Source organism: Monopterus albus, unplaced genomic scaffold (assembly GCF_001952655.1).
Source record: "Monopterus albus unplaced genomic scaffold, M_albus_1.0 scaffold154.1, whole genome shotgun sequence".
In the NCBI taxonomy this organism is placed as follows: Eukaryota; Metazoa; Chordata; class Actinopteri; order Synbranchiformes; family Synbranchidae; genus Monopterus; species Monopterus albus.
The window spans coordinates 161,844-181,364 of NW_018128034.1; the positions used below are offsets into that span (position 1 = coordinate 161,844).

The 19,521-nt window shown below is 39.7% G+C and overlaps 1 protein-coding gene across 2 annotated transcripts in view; it reads left to right on the forward strand.

The window, feature by feature from the left end:
• Positions 1-19,521, forward strand: part of khdrbs3 (KH domain containing, RNA binding, signal transduction associated 3) — a 115,107-nt gene that overhangs the window by 65,124 nt on the left and 30,462 nt on the right. For both annotated transcript variants that reach the window (XR_002276125.1, XM_020614942.1), the window contains exons 5-6: positions 51-190; positions 6,301-6,481. Coding sequence is in view for 1 of the 2 variants with exons in the window: in XM_020614942.1 (XP_020470598.1) it covers positions 51-190; positions 6,301-6,481 (321 nt within the window). In the remaining variant the exon portion in view is untranslated. The remainder of the gene's footprint in view (positions 1-50; positions 191-6,300; positions 6,482-19,521) is intronic.

Sequence of the window (19,521 nt, forward strand, 5' to 3'; positions counted from 1 at the left end):
TGTGTGTGTGTGTGTGTGTGTGTGTGTACATGCTGCCTCTCTGTGTGCAGGATTACAATGATGAGATCAGACAGGCCCAGCTGCAGGAGCTCACGTACCTGAACGGAGGCTCGGAGGATGCCAAGGTGCCATCAGTGAGGGGCAAGTCAACCGCCCGTGGAAGAGGGACACCTGTTCCAGGGCCTCCCAGGTAACCTGCTTCCAAGTGTATAAGTGCAAGTTGCTGTGTATTGATGCACTTTGGCTCAGCTGGGGACTGGGTATTATTTACAGTTAATGAGCTACTGGGAAGGCACTTTTTTATGTAAATGGACGTTAACAGTATCCCGTTGCATTCAGAGCTAATGATGTTTTTTAGAGTTACAGCACATTTATGACTGCCTGTTTATGCTACCATAGTTTAAGTAATGCTTTTAGTGTGTTACAATAACAGTCAGGGATGTTGCTCATAGGTTTGCTATGTTTTTACTGAGAGACTTCCATTTTTTGGATTGCTGCTGTATGTGTCAGCAATACAGTTGTTTGATCTAATGCCTAAACAACTGAGGCTAGATTTACTAAAGTGCTTTTCTTAAATGTGTCAGCACAACTGTTGGCTGTGGTTACAGTGTGACTGTATTAGCTCTTGATTTACTAAGGCTGGATGGTCAGAGCAGCAGGTCTGTCAGCTCAGAGTGCATCAGTTGGTGTTGAATACCAAGGTAAATGCAGATAAATTCCATAAGTAGGTGTATTCCTAAAAGACAGACCAATGCTGCTGCATCCTGTAGTAATTTGGTGATTCACTGTCAAGTTCGCAGTTATATTTAATGAACATGAGCTGCAACTTGAGGAGTGTGCAGTTATTGACAAAACATTTAGATATTTCCTGGGATTTTGTCTAACTAAAAGCAGACAATATTTTGTATCCTTCAAAAATGTGTAGTCTATCATATTTGGCTACATGACACAGGGAATGTGTGGTCTCACAAGACATGTTTTTGTACAGTGGGTGACAAACTATTTAAATAACAATTAAGGCATTACCGAAGATGAAATATACAGTATCACACAACCCTAATGTAGATTTATTTTATTAGTGTGTTTTTAATATATATATATATATATATAGATAATGGGTACAGGCAGGTCTCTAGATATTTTTGTAGTGAGAATACTTTAGGTCTCAGGCCCTTAAGAATTATTAGATTGCTCTGAATTTAATCTGTGATACAGAATGTTTACACCTGCTTTTAAGAGACAAAGAGTTTTCCACAAACAGATGGGCATCACAAATCACATGACCTTACTAAATCCAGCAGAAAACACAACCAGCTTCTGTTAGCATGCCCCTTCCTGTTATCTGCATGATTCTCCCTTAAATATATATGCAATGAAGAGAGAGACATACCTTTCAAAAAGTGCGGCTCCAGCCTGTTTGATAATTATGCCCTGCGTGCTTGGGGCAGAATGTGTCACATCTGTGTCTGAAAAATAGGCACTGAAACGCCATCTTATGTTTTCCTTAGGTGTGACTTGTGAATAATGACTAGGGGTGTAACAGTTCTGAAACCCAAACCACCGGAATCAAACTATGGATTCTGTGAACTGTTATACCCCTAATAATGACCATTCTTTATCGAAATGAAAAGTGAAAATACTGTAGCATGATCTTGTTACTGCATAGCAAGAGCTCTTAGCTGGGAGGTCACATGTCTGGATGTACATAGTGTAGGAGGCTGCGTTATGTGTCCTGTCACCTACCAAGAGTCAACTTTTTTTCTTTTAACCATTTAAACTTACTCTAACTGTAACTAAGTAGTTTTGGTTGCCTCAATGTAAGCAAATCATTGACTGTAGCAGTGACTGATGAGAAAACAGTCCACAGTCAAGTGCACCATTTTGGACAAACTGACACAGAATTATTCCAACAGTGAAATCAAACAGAAATAAAATACCACACAGACAAAGGTTTGGTGTTTAGTATGATAAGTTATCTCTCTGTGGAAGTTGTTTCTCATATTCTACAACAAAGAATGACAGCAAATAGCTTCTTCAAAGAGCTGAAAAATGAGCCCTGATATTTCTAACTGTGCTGACTGTGCGCAAACCTCATCAGGAATTGCAAAGCAGAGGCAAAAACTATAGACTGGCATAAAACGACAAACCAAAGCACTGCTGTTATCATTTAAAGTTGTACTGAGCAACTCTGCACACGGCCGGTCAATTACTGAACTTACAGAGCTGTCTTCTGTATTCCAAAGGAAAGCGACTGGACATGCGAGGCAGGAGTCCGGTTTTGTTTGGAATGAGCCGTCAATAAGGCTTAGTAACTGTTCAGTCAGCAAAACTACAGACTGGGTGGCAAATGAAATGATAAACCTGACATAATGTATGTCATTTATATATTTTACTTGTTCCCTGTTATCCAGTACTATTCTATAGAACATGTAAAAGTTGTTGTTTGATGTTGTACTTGTCAGCTTTCCTTTTAGATAACACCAATAGCACCTAACTCTATAAAGCCATCGACTGTCCAGCTCTCTTGAACCCTCAGACTTGGTCTTAGCCATGGTCAACTCTTCTTTTAGAATTAGACGTGGTCTAAACAGTAAATGTGTAGCTGATCTAAAGTGCAGACACTTTGGAGCAGCTTTTTAAAGATTATTTAACAAAAATCCCAATGTTATTCTCAAATATTTTTCTTCTTTGTTTGAAAATGTAATCTTTCAAGATAAAATTGTAAAAATAAAAATCAAAATGTGAAAATGACATTCACAGGCTGGATTCAATTCTAAACATGTAGGGAACTTATGAATTTGCCTCACAGGCAACATCTGACAAGTGGTTTCAACTGAGGGTACAGACCATTTTTCTCTTCTTTATAGTTACAGTAAAATGTTTATATTTCAGTCCTTTTTGATTGAGTATAACAGGTCCCAGAAATGTGAATGCAGAAACTCTGTTAGTATTACAACAGAAGAGCAAATGGTGTATTCATTTACAGTGCTGGTAGACATGGTGTGTTAATAAAGATACCTGTCAATAACTGGCCTTTCCCATCATACCATGAGCAATAACAGTCTGATTTCAGTTAACACCCCAAGACCAGGGAACAATAGAACAGTTGGTTGTGTTGCTGAGGTGTTAGAGGTCTGCAGCCTGCAGCTCCTTGTCTAACAGCTCACTGTAGCTGCTCCTGTACTTCTTCTATTACACTTTGCAGTCTTTAACATGCCAGATATTGATGTGATAAAATGCTGGATAATATGCTTTATAGTCTCTTGTGAATCCTTTGTGTGCAGATATGCAATTTGAATCCAGCAAACTCCAACAGTAACAATGAAAACACCTGTATAGGGATGTAATTACATACTAACAATAAGAGGTGGAAAGTAACTAAATACATTTACTCAAGCACTGTACTTAAGAAAACTTTTGAGGTATCTATTCTTTACTGGAGCATTTTCATTTTCTGCTACTTCATACTTCAACTCCGCTAGAGTTTACTAAACAAAATTGTACTTTTTGCTCAGAACATTATTTGATAACTAGTTGCTTTTCAGACTGAGATTAATTAAACAAAATATAGTATAATCAACTGTGCCATTCTGCAAAATGAGTACTTTTAGTACTTTAAGAATATTTTATACTAATACCTTTGTACTTTTACTTTACAATTTTAGTATTTTCACACTGTGGTATTGCTGCTTAAATAAACAATCTGAGTACTTCTTTTACCACTGCAAATAATAATAAAAATAATACACATATTAGAATGAATGAAAATCCTAATGACTACAACTTAAATAACTGTATAGATTATTGTCAATGTTGGATTTTTTTGACACCGAACAGATTTGTCCCATGCAACCACAAATCTCATTAGAAACTAGAGAAATGCATTTCCTGTCGTAAATGCGTGTGGATGCTAATAAGCTGAAAGATTGTCCTGAAAATGCCTGAAATCAGTTGCTGAAAGAGGGAGAGGGGGAGGGGGACAGAGAGAGGGAGAGAGAGGAGTTATGTATGGGGCATGTCCTAATTGTGTTGCATTTTATGGACCACCAGATGGAACTCCAAGACTGTGTCATTGACTCAGCACTTTGAACTCCCATTAACTTGTATTGCAAACAATAAATCTGAATCAATTAAAAAGTATAAATGTCATAAAAAAGAAAAATACAAGCACAAATGTCCTTGAAGAGTTGAACATGTCGATACCTCAATGGCTTGTATAGCTGAAAGTATACTGGACTTATAAAGTGCCAAAAAAAGGGTGGAAGATCCCTGAATAATAAAATCTAAAGAACAGGAGAACATAGTGCGGATGCTTTACAGCATCCACACAATGACACCCAAGCATCATCTTCCCCTTCATCAGTAGCATCAAGACTCCACCTAGAATCAGAGTGGTAATATTCAGGTGTTACTGTTGTTGTTCCACTATAATAATCCACAGTGGCTGTCAACAGCTGGAGCTTGTGACATAAACATTCTAATCAACATTGTATTGTCAGTAACCCAGTCTCTTCTGATGGATTTCCTGTGTTTGTTCCATGTTGGTCATGTGTTCTGACGTAAGTCGGGCTGGACACTAAGTGAGTAAGCCCCATAGGAGAACAACACTGATATTGAATACTGTCTAGTACAGAGATTCAGTGTCTGGTGTCTATAAACATTAGCAAAGCAAAGTCAAATTTACATAACAGCCTTTGTAAGCTAATGATCTCCAGTGCTATCCCTGTGAACCCGTGCTAATCCTCTTGAGACCTCATAAGACTACAAATAAAAACATCATCACCATTAGACAGCTGTAACGTCCTCTGCGTCAATGCTGTGCTTTAAAAGAGAAATAAATGCAAAGAGCTATGTTGTTTGCTCTTTGTGTTTATAAAAGAAATCACTTCTTTCACCAGATTTTGAGATAAACAAGGTCAGTGAGATGGGCTGTTAGTGTTGCTCTGAGTAAGAATATAATTGGCTGTGTTTTAAATTACACTGTAATTAGCATTTAGCATGCTTAATTTGATAAGACAGAAGTCCCACAGGCTCCCACACAGAAAGTCTTATGCAGTTTTCTGCATGTGCTTGAGTTTCACTGGTCAGGATGGGCACTTTGCAGTGGTCACATCTTCATCTTTGCTTTGACTTTGACTGGAGCCGATGCTGGAATTTGTGCCCTTAAAGGGGAAGTGACTTGAATGTTTTCCCCTCTCTGCTTGAGCGTGGTCCAGTTTCTATCTGTAAACATTCACTGCTGTCCCTGTCAATCATGAAATTAGAGAGATTTTTTTTGTCTTGACCAAAATCTGTGATGTTTCATCATGTATGTTGTGCTGCTGAAATTGAAGCCATAGAAACGAAATGACCCAGAATGCAGCCTTGGTGGTGTTCTACCACAGCTTCAGATCAGTTAACAGCTTTTTAAAGACAGCTCTGTCAGTATTGAAAGCCCAGACAACATTTTACCAAACCACAAGGTCAGACTGTCTTTGATTTCCAACAGAGCAGCTTGACTTTGCTTTCATCTTGATTACAGTAGAGGTTAGACTCTGGGTTCTGTGTTAATTCATCCAGCTGACTGTACAGATACAAGTACCCCACAGTGGCTATTTCACTGCAGAGACATGCTTGTTTACCTAAATATTAAAGATGAAATCACAGTATTTAAAACAGTAATGGTAAAATTCAGGTTTTTGCGCTGCTTCTTCAGAGTCCAAATGCAATGGTATGTTTCAAAATGGAACCTTATAACAAAAAATCAACAAACACAAGAAAATATCCATCACAAACAGGCTGAAATATCAGGAGTTTTTTCATCTACATTTTCCTTAATAGACAGAAAAGCAATCCAGCCACAAGACATGCTGTGTAGAGAAGTAATGGGCATGACTCACTTTTTCTCGACTGGAGGAACCTGCCCTCCACCCTCGCTGTTCCTCTCTCTCCACCTACACGTATAACCTGCCACTGAATGTATCAATTCATTGTTGTGCCAAGTGATTCTGGCCAGCGTAGGAAATCACAAAATGGAATGAAAGTAGACGAGGCAGCTTGACACCAAATATAATAAATTACAGCTCCTAATCATAAAGGTGTGGAACATCGTGGATAAAATACTATATGTGTGAAAGTATCTTTTAATTCTAATTGTGAACAATTTGTGTGGAAAGAGGATATAATGTGTGTGTTATCTGAATCATTCCACCTGCGCACATATTTCTTACATTCAAAAAAACCTGAAAAGATGTTGAAAACATATCAGGTTTCCTGCTCTGTCCTCATGAACCAGGGATGGATGTTTGTGTCTTGTGTCAGGACTCGAGGAGGAGTTCCTCCCCTGCATGCTGCGGTGCCACGGGGTGCAGCACCCAGAGGAGCACCGCCCAGCCGCGCTCCATCCTCCAGAGGGAGAGGGGTGCAGAGACCCAGAGGCGCCCCTCCAGTAGCTGGGTACCGACCGGCTCCTCCCATAGTCCAGGACACATATGGCGAATATGTGAGTATATGCAAACTCTGTATCTGAATGGGGCAAAAACTAAGCCAGCACTGAGAGCACATCAGTGCCAACTTGGTCTTAACAGCTTACACTGCAAAGAAAGTAGTCACCCAGCAATGACTAACAGCAATCCGAGTGCCTGGGAGTGAGACTTTTCAACACTGTATCAACAAGTATGATGATGATCAATATGGCTACAAATATTATCAAAATATTTTTGATCACACATTTAATTTCATTATTGTGGACAGAAGCACACGCAACATGTTTGTTAGAACTTAAGTGTACGCACAGTGATATGATGTATAATGTTTTCAAGAAAACTCCTTTTAATTTGAAGTTCAAGGGGTATATTCTGTTTATAACTGAATCCTACATAAATCAGAAGTTTTGTTGTGCTTCTGAACAGTCAGTTATTTTGAATTAATAATTTGATTCTCTCTGCACCTAAAATGGTCTAACATTTATCCTTATTAGGTCTGTTGTGCAGCTAGACTACGTGTCAGAAGTGGTGGTGGTGTGTAAAGCTGCTCTTCCACTTTTTCCCTGCATTCCACATAAAGCTGATGCAGCGCTGTTTTTGGAAAATCTATCAATCTTTGATCTTTATACTCACAATCGACCACTTTCGTTAGCTTTTGAAGCCTGTTTTTTCCACAGTTTTAACTGGCATTATGTCTTTCACCATAAAATATGAAGCAGGACTCACTGTGTCCTGCTTCTGTTTGAGCTTTTAGCATATTGCGTAATGACTGAAAAGTCAGCCAGGGGCAACTGCTGCTGGGGTTTGAACTATTGTTACCACAAGAGGCTTGTTTGCGAGTTTGGGATTGCAGACCTTCTGGGATCGTAACATTACCTTCTCAAATAGTGGAAAGGTTTCCTGTTTTTGTCAGCACAGGTGGCCTGCATATTTCACAAGGCATATTGCTTTGCTGTTTATCCGGCTTTAGAAATCAGAACCATGTCCAAATGGCGTGCTGTTCTGTGGCCTGCCTTTGCTGTAAGTTCATCATCCAACTCTCTCTGGTCCCTCATTTTTATGTTTCCAACAACATGTGTATATGTGTGTTTTCTCTCTTTTGGCCTCATACGTGTCAGATACATAACCCAACTGCTGTACCTAACAGGACGATTGTGCAAGAGGGTTGATCCAAATGCAGAACAGATATATTTATCAAAAATTACTCCTCAGTTTATTGTTTTTATTGTGGAAATGTTTTTTGTAATAAACATTGAGATCATTAAATTAAACAGCCCTAGGACAAGAATATCCCACAGAAATGTAACACCAAGGGCTCTATTTCCCTGCAACAGGGCACAGCACTAAACCCGCATTTAAACTCTAGGTGCAAGGTGAATATGGCTGTGTTCAACAATGTTTGGCAATTTTGGTGGACACAGATGCAGCTTTCATGTGCAGCCAGGCAGTAGCGGATGCATTGTGGAGGAGAGGCAGAACACATTATCATAGTGAGGAATAGATGGTGAGCAGGTGGAGTCGGGGCTGGCTTTAGTTCTGTCCAATCAAACCAGCTCCTCTTGTCCCCTTTAAAGAGCAGGATGGAAACCTGACTGACTGATGTCACTGATGTCAGGACATGGAAACATGAGAGGAAAGATTCTTTCCCTGTGTCTTCTTCTCCTGACAGTTATGTTCTTCATTCCTAAATTAAGCGATCAAACTATTTATGTAGAAGTACTGAACATAAATATTCACTCAGCAGTCTGTTAATATCACTGACCAGTGTTTGTGCATGGAGGATAGAAAGTGTCTGGTCCTGTAACCAGCAGCAATTATATAATGCAATTTACTCACAGCTTCATCCAGTGCACAAAATCCACGGGGGTCCTGAATGTGACCTTATAAACATTTCAGTATCTTTAAGATCATACAATATAATCATATTGTAATCACTGTGTTTATGTTGAAACTGATTGTGGTCTACCAGAGGCCACAGTCAGTGGATGTGTCGTCCATGTTATCTACAGCTGCTGCCCAAGCTGATCAAAATGCTAAAACAGACACAACATATATCCTCGCAGTAGTAACAAAGGTTGGTCTGTGTGAAACTGGTTTGTTTGAAGAAACTTTAATTTAGCAGTGACGGCAGCGCACCTTGAGGTCGGACTGACCTGCTGCATAGCAGGTTTAATGGCAGCGTTCGCAGGGGGTTTTTATATATATCTTGGCTCATGAGCTGCTTGCATGTGTTATTTATGTGTCATTTTTAATGTGGATTTGGGATCCCAAACACTGGCTGCAGATTACCTCTGCATCCTGTAAGTAGCCTACAGATGGTGCGTCCTGACGAGTGCCAGCAGTTAGAGCATATTCATATCTATAGCCACATACTGAGGACGACTTTATCTATCTTATCTTAATTAATCTTCAAAAGTTATTCAGGGTGAATTCCAGCCAATCAGTTATGAATGTAAGGTAATTTTAAGCTGGTGTGGCCATTAAAATACATGTGGGTATCTGATCTCGTGCTGCTCAGCCTATGTGCTTGTCGGGAAAATCGCCAATGCACCTGCAAATGCGCTAAGAGGTGTTACTGCTATTGTTATTTTGAGTCAAAACGAACATCAAAATCACATTGTGCTGCCTAATCAACATACGTACATAGCCTCAACTGCTTCTCTCCTCCCACCTCAGCGTAAGAGCATTCATTCATGGCAGGAAAATACCAAACACACGAATTCAGAGCAAAAAGTAGACATGCGGAAAATTGCATCAGGATTGTGAATGAGGTGATGCAGTAGTTGCACTGGTAGGAAAATAGAGCCCTAAATGTATTAGTTGCCTAAATCTAACCTCATCTTAGCCATTAATTAATTTCATAACCATGTTCTGTCAGTGCATATCTGCCATTTGTAGAAAGCAAGAATTTAAAAAATGCTGGCGCTGGGTGTTATCCAGGTTTTACAAAAATGAATCATGCAATACTGTTGTTTGTCGCAGTAGAAACCCGAGTTTCTTCCAGTTGCTCTTCTGTCCATTTTTGAGCTGTCTTGGGCTCTGTCTTCACCCCCAATTCGGTGGAGTTGAACAGAACTTTGTTTAAAAATGACTTTTTCAAAATTCAATAGCAAATTCTTTTCCACTGACAATGTCCCAGTTACTCAGACTCAGAGGTTTTCAGACTGTGGGGCACCTCCTCACAGGGGGATGGGAGAGTTAAAAAGGACAGTGTGGAGGACAGGTGTAAGACAAATGTACTGCATGGGCTGAAAGGGTAAAGATGCATTCTAGTGTTTTGTTCATTTGATTTGGCCTGTTTATCATCACTGTCAGCAGTTGCAGTGGCAGCAGAGACCGCGGCGCACAACTCATGGAGGCAAATACAATATAAATCCTTTAACACCAGATTGCTGTAAGTTGTGCCAAACATCATACTGTACTCCTCAGTATCATAATTGTGCCAGAACACACAAGTCATGTTTTATGATTCTGTGTAACTTCAACTTTCTGAGGACATTGTCTTTCTTGAATGCCAATACAAATAAAGCTCCATTGTTTAGTATAGAAATAAAAGGAAAACAATGCATTTTATGACTCCCGAACCTGATCAGCACATTTTACTTGTAACAGAGTGTTGGAATAAAGACTGTTATTGCTGCTATTATTGTATTTGGTCTTGGGGCTTACCTTCTTATGGGAACCTGGCTGTAATATTAACAGTTGTCTGAGATGAATATATTAGGCTTAGGGTCAGATCCTTTGTTCATTTGTCAAGAGAGTCTCCTGCCACACTGTCAAGGCAAGTTCCCCATGGACTCTGGCATCAGCATCACATATTTAGCAGACAGAAGGATAGAGGAGGTGGCCCAGACTGGAAATTGCCCCAGCAGCCTATACCTAACCATATCTGACAGGTTTATTCAGAGGTTGCAATTCAAATGCATGGAGGTCATAGAGAATGACTCCTGGAACAGCTGTTTGCCATCATTGTCACAGTTGTAAACTGCATCCCCCGACACCTGCACCTGTGTGTTCTGAGTGGGGGAAAAAGACCCCCAACATCTGCCGGATGATAAATCTAACCACATCGCTGCAAATTAGAGGCTGAATGAGTTGCTCTGTATTATTTGAATACATCATCAAAACCCAGGACAAGTGTTCTCCATTGGGGTTTTGACAAATAGGATTTTGTATTCATCAATTAAATGGCAAAGAGATGTTTCCTGTTCACATTTGTTGCCTTCATTTATCACTGCTTAGCACTCACTCATATGCATGTTGCCATTGTCTTTCTGCCGCACAGCATCACCACAGGCCAAAACATTACTTCAACTGGAGGCATTTCTTCTTCTCTCCTGTTTAGACAAAAAGCACCAGACCCAGGTTATTATGTCTTGGTGATGACGCACATGTGTGTAGTATCTTAGTCTGGATCACTTTTGGTTTACATAATTCACCTCAGTTAAAGCATTTGTTTGTACTAGAAATATTAGTATGAAATTACTTTATCAAATAGTTGTGAAACTAAATAACAGAAATGTTATTACCCCATGATCCATTCATGGCAGCCCCATCAGTTTTGAATGGCTAATATGATGGCAGCTAAATCTCATTTCATGTAATTTATTACAGCATTAAGATCTTACCTGCTGCTAATCCCATTGGGGTAAAATTAAACATGATGTAATTTTCATTTCAGAAAAGAGGGTGTGTGTCACTGTCTGCAATTCGAACATTGCTGATATATAACGTGAGGAGGCTAATGAAAGCAGAACTTCACTTTCATGCTACGTTTAGAGCTGCATGTACATGTGTTTGTTTCTGTTCACACAGAAGCTTAATTTCTTTGGGTGTGAAGACCAAGAAGTATGTGGTGCATGTGTGTTGGCATTGTTTATGTTAATTCCTCTCAATACAATAATCCATTGTGAGCGTTTTGGGCTGTTGCAGACTGTTGCAGCAGCATTAAAAAATCTCTGTACCCTCAGGCACCTCTCCACATGTTCAGCCCTGAGTCGAGTGTTGTTAATTGATTTGCCTTCTCTATGGCACTGTCCTCAGCCTTTTTAATCTAAACCTGGTGTAACGGTTAGGAAAATATTTCAGATATAGTAAAAAAGAAGCTGCAGCCAACTGGTGAGGCAGACAAGACCAGTCAAGATGACAGAAACCTATTCACATGGGTCAAAACCTGTGATTTGTAATAATTGCAGAGGAATGTAATTATGTTATTTCTATCTCTTGCACTGCAAGTTACAAAGACATTTTAGTAATTTCATATTATGTTTTAATTAATGCTGTCATTTGTTTTTGTAATGCAAATCACAGTCATAGCCAGCATGGCTTTACCAGTTTTTCTGGTTACTCAATTTCTTTGGTCCAGACTTAAATATCTCAGCGATTGGTGAAGAGCTTGCTATGGAAGCCCATTCCCGCCAGTTAAATGAGAAATAAAACGCTCTAAGTCATTATTTCTACTTAGCTAAGTAGAAATTCCATCATATCTAAGTCGGAATTCCGACTTAGATATGTCGGAATTCCTACTTACACTACCCTAAGTCAAAATTTCGACTTAGCCAAGTACAAATAACTAGATAGCTAAATCGAAATTCCGACTTATCGATGTCGAAATTCCTACATAGTTCAAAGTATCTTGACGTAAGCCTGTCAACTGGAAGTAGTTATTCTTTTTTGTGTTTTGTCGCGGAGACTGAGAGCTAACGCTACAGCACCTTTCACACCACACAGTTCAGATGGATGGAATAATTCAAGATTATTTCAGGCGTGGGTCCGTTTTGAGTGAATTCCAATGGCTGTTTGTTATCCAGTGCACGCTACGCTACGGTAAAGGGTGCTGCAGCTCTCTGTCTCCGCGCCAAAAACAACTAAACAGGAAGAAGAATAACTACTTCCGCTTGACAGGCTTACGTCAAGATACTTTGAGCTATGTAGGAATTTCGACATATATAAGTCGGAATTTCGATTTAGCTATGTAGTTATTCCGACTTAGCTAAGTCGAAATTCTGACATAGCTAAGTTAGAATTTCCACTTAGATTTACTTAAGTCATTATTTCTATTTAGCTATGTCAGAATTTCGACTTAGCTAAGTCGGAGTAACTGGCGGGAATGGGCTTCCATAGCTTGCAATAAAATTTGATACAGGCATTCATGATGCTAATAAGTGTGATGGTCCCCTAACTGGATCATTGTAAACAAGCCAAATTTTTGCTTTCCAATAAAATATTTTAACATCTGCAAGATGAAGTAGCAAACAATTTAGTAGAATCATTCATGGGTCCCAGAGAATGAATCATACTCACTGACTTCTCCTCTAATGCCACCAGAAGGGTGGCATACTGTATTTTGTTCTGTTGATAAGTGAATACCTACAAAACTAATGACATTGCTGTAAATTCCAACTTTAGTGCTAATAAGGAAACATTAGCAGGGTAACATTCAAAGCTAAGAAGGTGAACATGTTTAACAGTTATACCTGTGGTAACATGTTCATCATGTTAGCATGCTGGTGTTATGTGGCTCCTGACACTCAATAAATAATGTATATTAGAAATGGCAGATTGTAGTTCCTGGAGATCCTTTTGTTCATCACACAGTAAAAAGGTTCAGTTCCACCCCAGTGGGCAGTCATAGTCACCCTGTGTGGGCACTGCACTCTCCCTGTGCTTCTATAGATTTCCTCCTTGTATAATCACAGTCCAAAAATACAGAGGATTGGTAAATCAACGTGTAATGTTTCAGCCCTGTGGCAGACTGATGTCAGGGTACACCAGGATGAACACTGACTCTTACACATGTAGAGCTCGGATAGGCTCCAGCCCCACATGACACTGCACAGTATACAGTAAGCAAGTAGAGTCAAGTACCTTCAGTGATACTGCATCTCATTTTCCAGTGCAGATGTGTGTCTGCAGGGCTAATTAATAAATAAAATAAATCTCTCACATAATACAGAGCAGGTGAAAATAGCCTTTTTTTTAAACTTGACCACAATCAAAACCAAAGGTGGTAAAATAACAGAAGGGAAAGCAAGGACATTTATCAAGCGTAACACAGGGTAGTGAAACTTCAAAATTGATGCATGGGCCCAACTTTTTGGCATACTTAGTCTGATAGACTGAGTAGTATTTCTACCGCTGCAGCGGAAAAGCTTGAGCAAATTCCAGCCTGTTCAGCTTTTTGAAATACGCTGGCAGGAAGGGCTGAATAAATGACACGTAGCTACTCTGAGAAACTTTAGAACAAGACAGATGACCAAGGGTTACAATACTGGATTATTTGTTTTCTTTAGAGCAATATCACAAGGTGTTGTTTTGCTTTTGTTGTTAAGAAGCTAAGAGCATTGTGTGGCACAGCTGTACGGAGTCACGACATTTGTCTTTGAACAGATGGTACTTTAATTTAGTCGTCTGGGAACAACAAGGATTTCCTTCATCTTTTGATTTGCTTAATTTTCTCACTTTGTTGTTTGCATCACTGACACCTTTTGGTTTTAGCACAGGCCACATTGCGTGTGAAGTTTATAACATAAGGACAGTGTGTTGCTGAAGTCATTTGGATTTAGTACAGTGTACAGGGAACAAATCCAGCGCCTGAAAAGCCTGCTCTGGGTGTCAGCGGTATCTTATCTGTTACAGTGGTATTGTAAAGCACAGTGGAGCAGCTGTGATACTGCTGTTGTAACATGCAGTGCCAGGCCCTCTGTTAGTCTTCAGTGGCCTCAGAGGCCAGTCCTTATCTTTTAACAACACGCCTCTCAGCTATCCACTGGCATACAAATGTAAGACTCACATTGGCCCTGCTCGCTCTCGCTCCCCTCTGTGTGTCTACTCCCCCACCCCCAACCTCTCACTGTCACACTGATCCTATTTAGTGTTGGAGGCACATCATTGTTGCAGTACTGTCATGCTATTGTGCTCTCCAAGATATTTTAAGTAGTTGATATATCAATACAAACACTTCAGGTATTACAATAGCTTCAGTCACACTATCATCACAGTCTGCTTTCCATTTTAAAACTGTTTCTCCATGTGTCAGACACCAAAGAAATGGATCATGTCCAACGTGATTTATAAACTGAGCATGTTTCTCCTCTCAGATTGCTTGTAATTCAATTATAGAGTAGCTGCTCAAATAAATGGCAATAACATGCCATCGTTTAATGTGCTCCGTAATACCTCCTGTTGTTCTCCAATGTGAGTGGACAGCACCTAGATAGAGTCACCATTCAGATGAGAGGAGGAGTTTCCCGACACTAATGTCACATGGCTTGTGCTAAAAACTAATCAGGGTATGTTGTGCCTGCTCTGCTAACACAATGCATCCACAGTTACTTTGTGTATTATGACATAGCACTGTCTCATGTATTGTCTGTGTGTTCTTTGTAGAGTTTGTGACCAAACCTGTATAGCTGATGAGCTCATACAAAACACCTTCTGTCTACTATGTTGCTCAGACTGGCAGTCACTGCTTATCTAATAGCCTTTACATGCTGTTGTACCCCGTACTTTTTACCATACTGACTCTGAGAGACGAGACAGTCCAAGTAATTTCAAAACAGTGCTGATTTATTCAAAGGATCACAGGTAAAATTAACATTACTCACTCAGGTATCTTGCACCTCCAAACTGCTCACAGGCAGATGTAAGATGAAAGACCCTGACCCCACCAGGCCTATACATTATATCCCTTCGGTTGGGCTGGCCCCATACTACACAGAAACGTCAACCGAGACCGAGACATCTCTGTTACCAGCTTTGCAGCTGGCCATAGCAGTAGTCAAAACATGAAGCAAATCAATGTGTGTGTGTGTCTGTTGATTAAGTGGTGTGTAGCTAAAAACATTCTCACGACCTCTAGTAACATGTCGTGGCTTAAACATAAGAACCTATTATGGCTAAGGCTACAGTTATACACGTCATAATAATAATATTAAACACCCTGTCTGCTGACAGTCATCAACTCTTCTCTCTAGTTATCCTTGACCAGATGTACCCTGTAGAAACTCATAAGCATGACTAAGCATTTAACAGTCTAACTAGACATCCTATCTCCACTAAACATTTCTAATACATAAAGTATCTATCCAATTTCTATCTGACTAAAAATACCTAACAATGCCCTTAGCACTACATGGTCTGTAAGCTGTGTTGACAGCGGCCCTGAAAACAAAACACTGTGTCACTTTTTGTACAATAAACAGATTTTTTTATGCATTTAAAGACCATCTAGTTTTTGGCTGGTGGGCTGGAATATTTCCAATGATATGGGTCTGTTTACCCTGGCTACATACACCTGACGCCTGCATTAGAGTTCAGAACTTTCATTAATGATCCCCAGTGGAAGAATCCCAGTATTTTACTAAACCCCCAGACCTTCCTCATGCCTCACCTTCATGTCAGAATTTCAACCTGTTCACAAGAAATATCAGTTTTACTACTGTACTATTACTTAGCACATGCACACATGCTCCCCAGAGGTTGGACCCTTTGTATTTTTGGTCACTTCATAACCTTTCTTACATTCTCACAAGAAAAAGCTCATTTTACATGAAAAACATTTTCTAACTAATGGGCAGATTGTCATGGAATTCACTTTAGATTCTCCTGTGGTGTGTTTCCTTTGCCAACATCATCATTATGTTGTCCATTTCGTCCAACACTTAAGTACAGTGGTGGGACATAATTGCAGCCTCTAGAGGCCACCAATAGGGCTTTTTAATTGAAGGCTGGTAGTAATGGTGGTAAAATGGCAAACCAACCAGTAATACCCTGTTTTCAGGTGGTCACATAAAACTGTATAATGCTAGACATCAAATTTTTCTCTAAGAACCAAATGGCAAATAATGTGGAGATATTATGTGGCCTGGCTCTGGGCACGATGCACAGACTGAACTGGCAAAATAAAATGCAAGTAAAGGCTGCTCTGGTTCTGGCTCCTGTTCATATGTTAAAATGTCCATGAGCAATACATCAAAGCCCAGGAACCATCAACACAAAGATGATGTTAAGGGAAAACACCTAAAATAAATATAAAAAATAATAAAATGGTATAAAATTGATGTCAGCTGATTGAGAAAGTCGCTGGAGCTATTTTCTAAAAACGGTCAAAAATTAAGCAACACTTGCATTGTACATGTATATAGAACAACTTTATTGCAAGACCAACATATTTCAGCTGGTGGACGTGATCAGGGTTTATTTTTCCTTGCTTGTGCACCTTGGCAGTGGGTGAAGTCATACCAAAGGTTTCTGCTTTGCAGTGACATTATAAATTATGTTAATTAATTAAAACAGTGTCAAAGAAAATTTATATTATAGAAATATATTACACAGTTTGAAATGAGAAGCTTAAGGAACAGTGCTGTAACTTTGTTTCCTTTCAACATTAATGATAATTCCTCCCGGCATAATGCTTCCCTCCGACTGAACCAGCAAAGTTTATGTAGTGCAGTGTATTTATTTTTTAGGAGAACTTTTCTTTACCCCACTGAATGATAATACCACATGAATAATGGACAGTAGAGGACTGATACTGCAGGTACAGTAACTGATGTTGAGGAACAGTACGTTTTCATTCAGGCCTGCTACAGAAACATCCCCTGCACAGGAAAACAATAATATACTGTATGTATGTTTAAAATAGTACAGGTAATTATTGCTGTGTCTCAATGCTGAGCTGAAACTTATACCACTGACCTGCAATAATGTTGTATTAAACTTTGTTAATAAAAGTTCATGATAGCAGTAGCTTATTTGACTGATACAGTCCATACAGTTCATTATTTTTAATTAGCACCACTTTCGCAGTACTGCCAGCAATTTAGACTGCTGCTCTGTGTCATTAACCATGGAAAACTCAGCTTTAAAAGCAATCAGTTGTCTGTTTTTCTGATTGCCTGCCGAGTGTTTCTCACTTTACATTATATAGCCCTTCAACCAAGAAGAGCAGTCCCAATTGCTAATTTCACATGTTCACAAGTTCATTTTCCATATACAGTAATGCTGGACTAGACATTTCATGTCTGAGTGCTAATTGATTGTGATAATTTAGTTTGCACAATGGTACTTCATGGTGAATAGATAATTTTTTAGCTAAGTTTTGAAACTACTTTTGTGTGTATGCCATATATTAGTAGAATATTCGTGTACATATTGTTTTATAATGGAATTTTCTTCAATTACCAACATCTGTGATGGTGGAGGCAGCTGACTTTGTCGTGTCGGACTGATCCTCATGTTTTTATATTCAGTTTGAGGCTGCCCTCACAACCGCAACTATATGTTTCTACTTTTTCTTCTCCAGCTGAGATTCCTTACATTCAATATCCACAGACATGCTCGTTCATTCCAGCCTGCAATAGATACTGTATAATAGAGGCGACTTTTAAATAGATTGAAATACAATGATCCAAAGAGTACTGAGACAAAAACAGAAATATTTCTGACAAACACAGAGATATTATTGCAATTTTAAACAAGGTGACATTTCTGGCAACAAACAAACTAACCTCAGTAGGGTCCTTTTAGTTAAAGCTATTTCAGCTTCAGACACTTCAGCTGTGGCTTTGAGGAAATAATGTACATTGCACTGTTTTTGTTAGTGTTTTCACCACTGTGGAATGCTGAAGCATTAACAACTCATAGATAAAATACAGCCATTTACTGGTTCCCACATACAGTGTGCGAGGGGAAAATGTTACTTTAGAGGAAACTGTTTATTTTATTTTACAGTAATCCTAATTTTCATTTTAAGACTCTTGACCTTTAGGGTAATAAATTACTAAGACTATCTGAGACCAAGGTGTTTTGACAACAAATGAGAACATGAGGTCATTTGAGTCGTCTCCAAAATATCATCAGTTTGGTAATATCGTGCATATTTATGATCAGATAAGTCCACATCAGTAAAATGATTATCATTAATATCCATCATGCAGATCCTAAATACTATTTCATATATGTTTTGGAACAATCGAGAAATAACTTCAACACAATGCATGATTTGCAGCTTAAAATCACCACATAGTTGAACAAAACCTTATTACATAACATTATAAGCCTCAGGCAGTCTCCATTTTAAGTGTTTTGTCTAAAATCCAGATAGCGCTGTCCCTGGTAGGCTAGTGGTTAAGGCACAGCACTCTTGCCGTGGTGCCCTGGGTTTGAATCCAGGTTGCGTCAGGAAGGGCATCCGGCATAAAACACGTGCCAAATGTCAACATGTGAGTCGTCAGTGTGACGATTCGCTGTGGCAACCCCTAAAACGGGAAAAGCGGAAAGTGACTTTCTTTCTGTCTAAAATCCAGATGAGGTTTAATGCATTTGATGAGTTAATACACTGGCTTACACATAGCCACATATACAATATGTATGCATCTCCATTAGCCAGATCTCCAGTCTGACTGGAGTGTGTCTTGGATTCTTCAATTTTTGTGGTCCCAGCTGCTGGAATTTAGATGTGTGCCAACAGTAGTGTTTAAAAGCAAACTGATAACTTAGTGTTACTGTTATGTGCCGTTCGCACCTGTCAGTAAGCGTACGAGAAAGAAGTGGACCCAGGTAGCCGACTTCGGTGCATGCAGTGTTTTATTATATACAGTGATGAAGGGAGTAACAATACACAGAGGGAAATAGTACGTAGTCCTGTCGATGAGTAGTAGCCGGGTGTTTGACCAACCGCAGGAGGCGAGGAGATGGAGAGCTGGGCCGAGCTGCGTAGGCTGGGTCACTCCTGGGCTGGCCGGCGGTGATGGTGGTTACTGAAGGTAGAGACAGAGAGATTAAGGCAATAGGGGAAAAGATAGGGGACTGTGTAAGTATCGGACGCATCCACCTTGACCACGAACTGCCGTGAGCGATCAAGTTCGAGGAGTACGGGGGCTGAGGTGAACCGGTTTTTGAGATCTTGGAAAGCCTTCTCCGCTGACCCGGACCATGCAAACTTCACCTTGGTGGAAGTTAGCTGGGTGAGAGGGGCTGCTATGGAGCTGTAGTTTTTAATGAAACAGTGGTAGAAGTTTGCAAAGCCCAGGAAGCGTTGCAGGTCACTCAGACA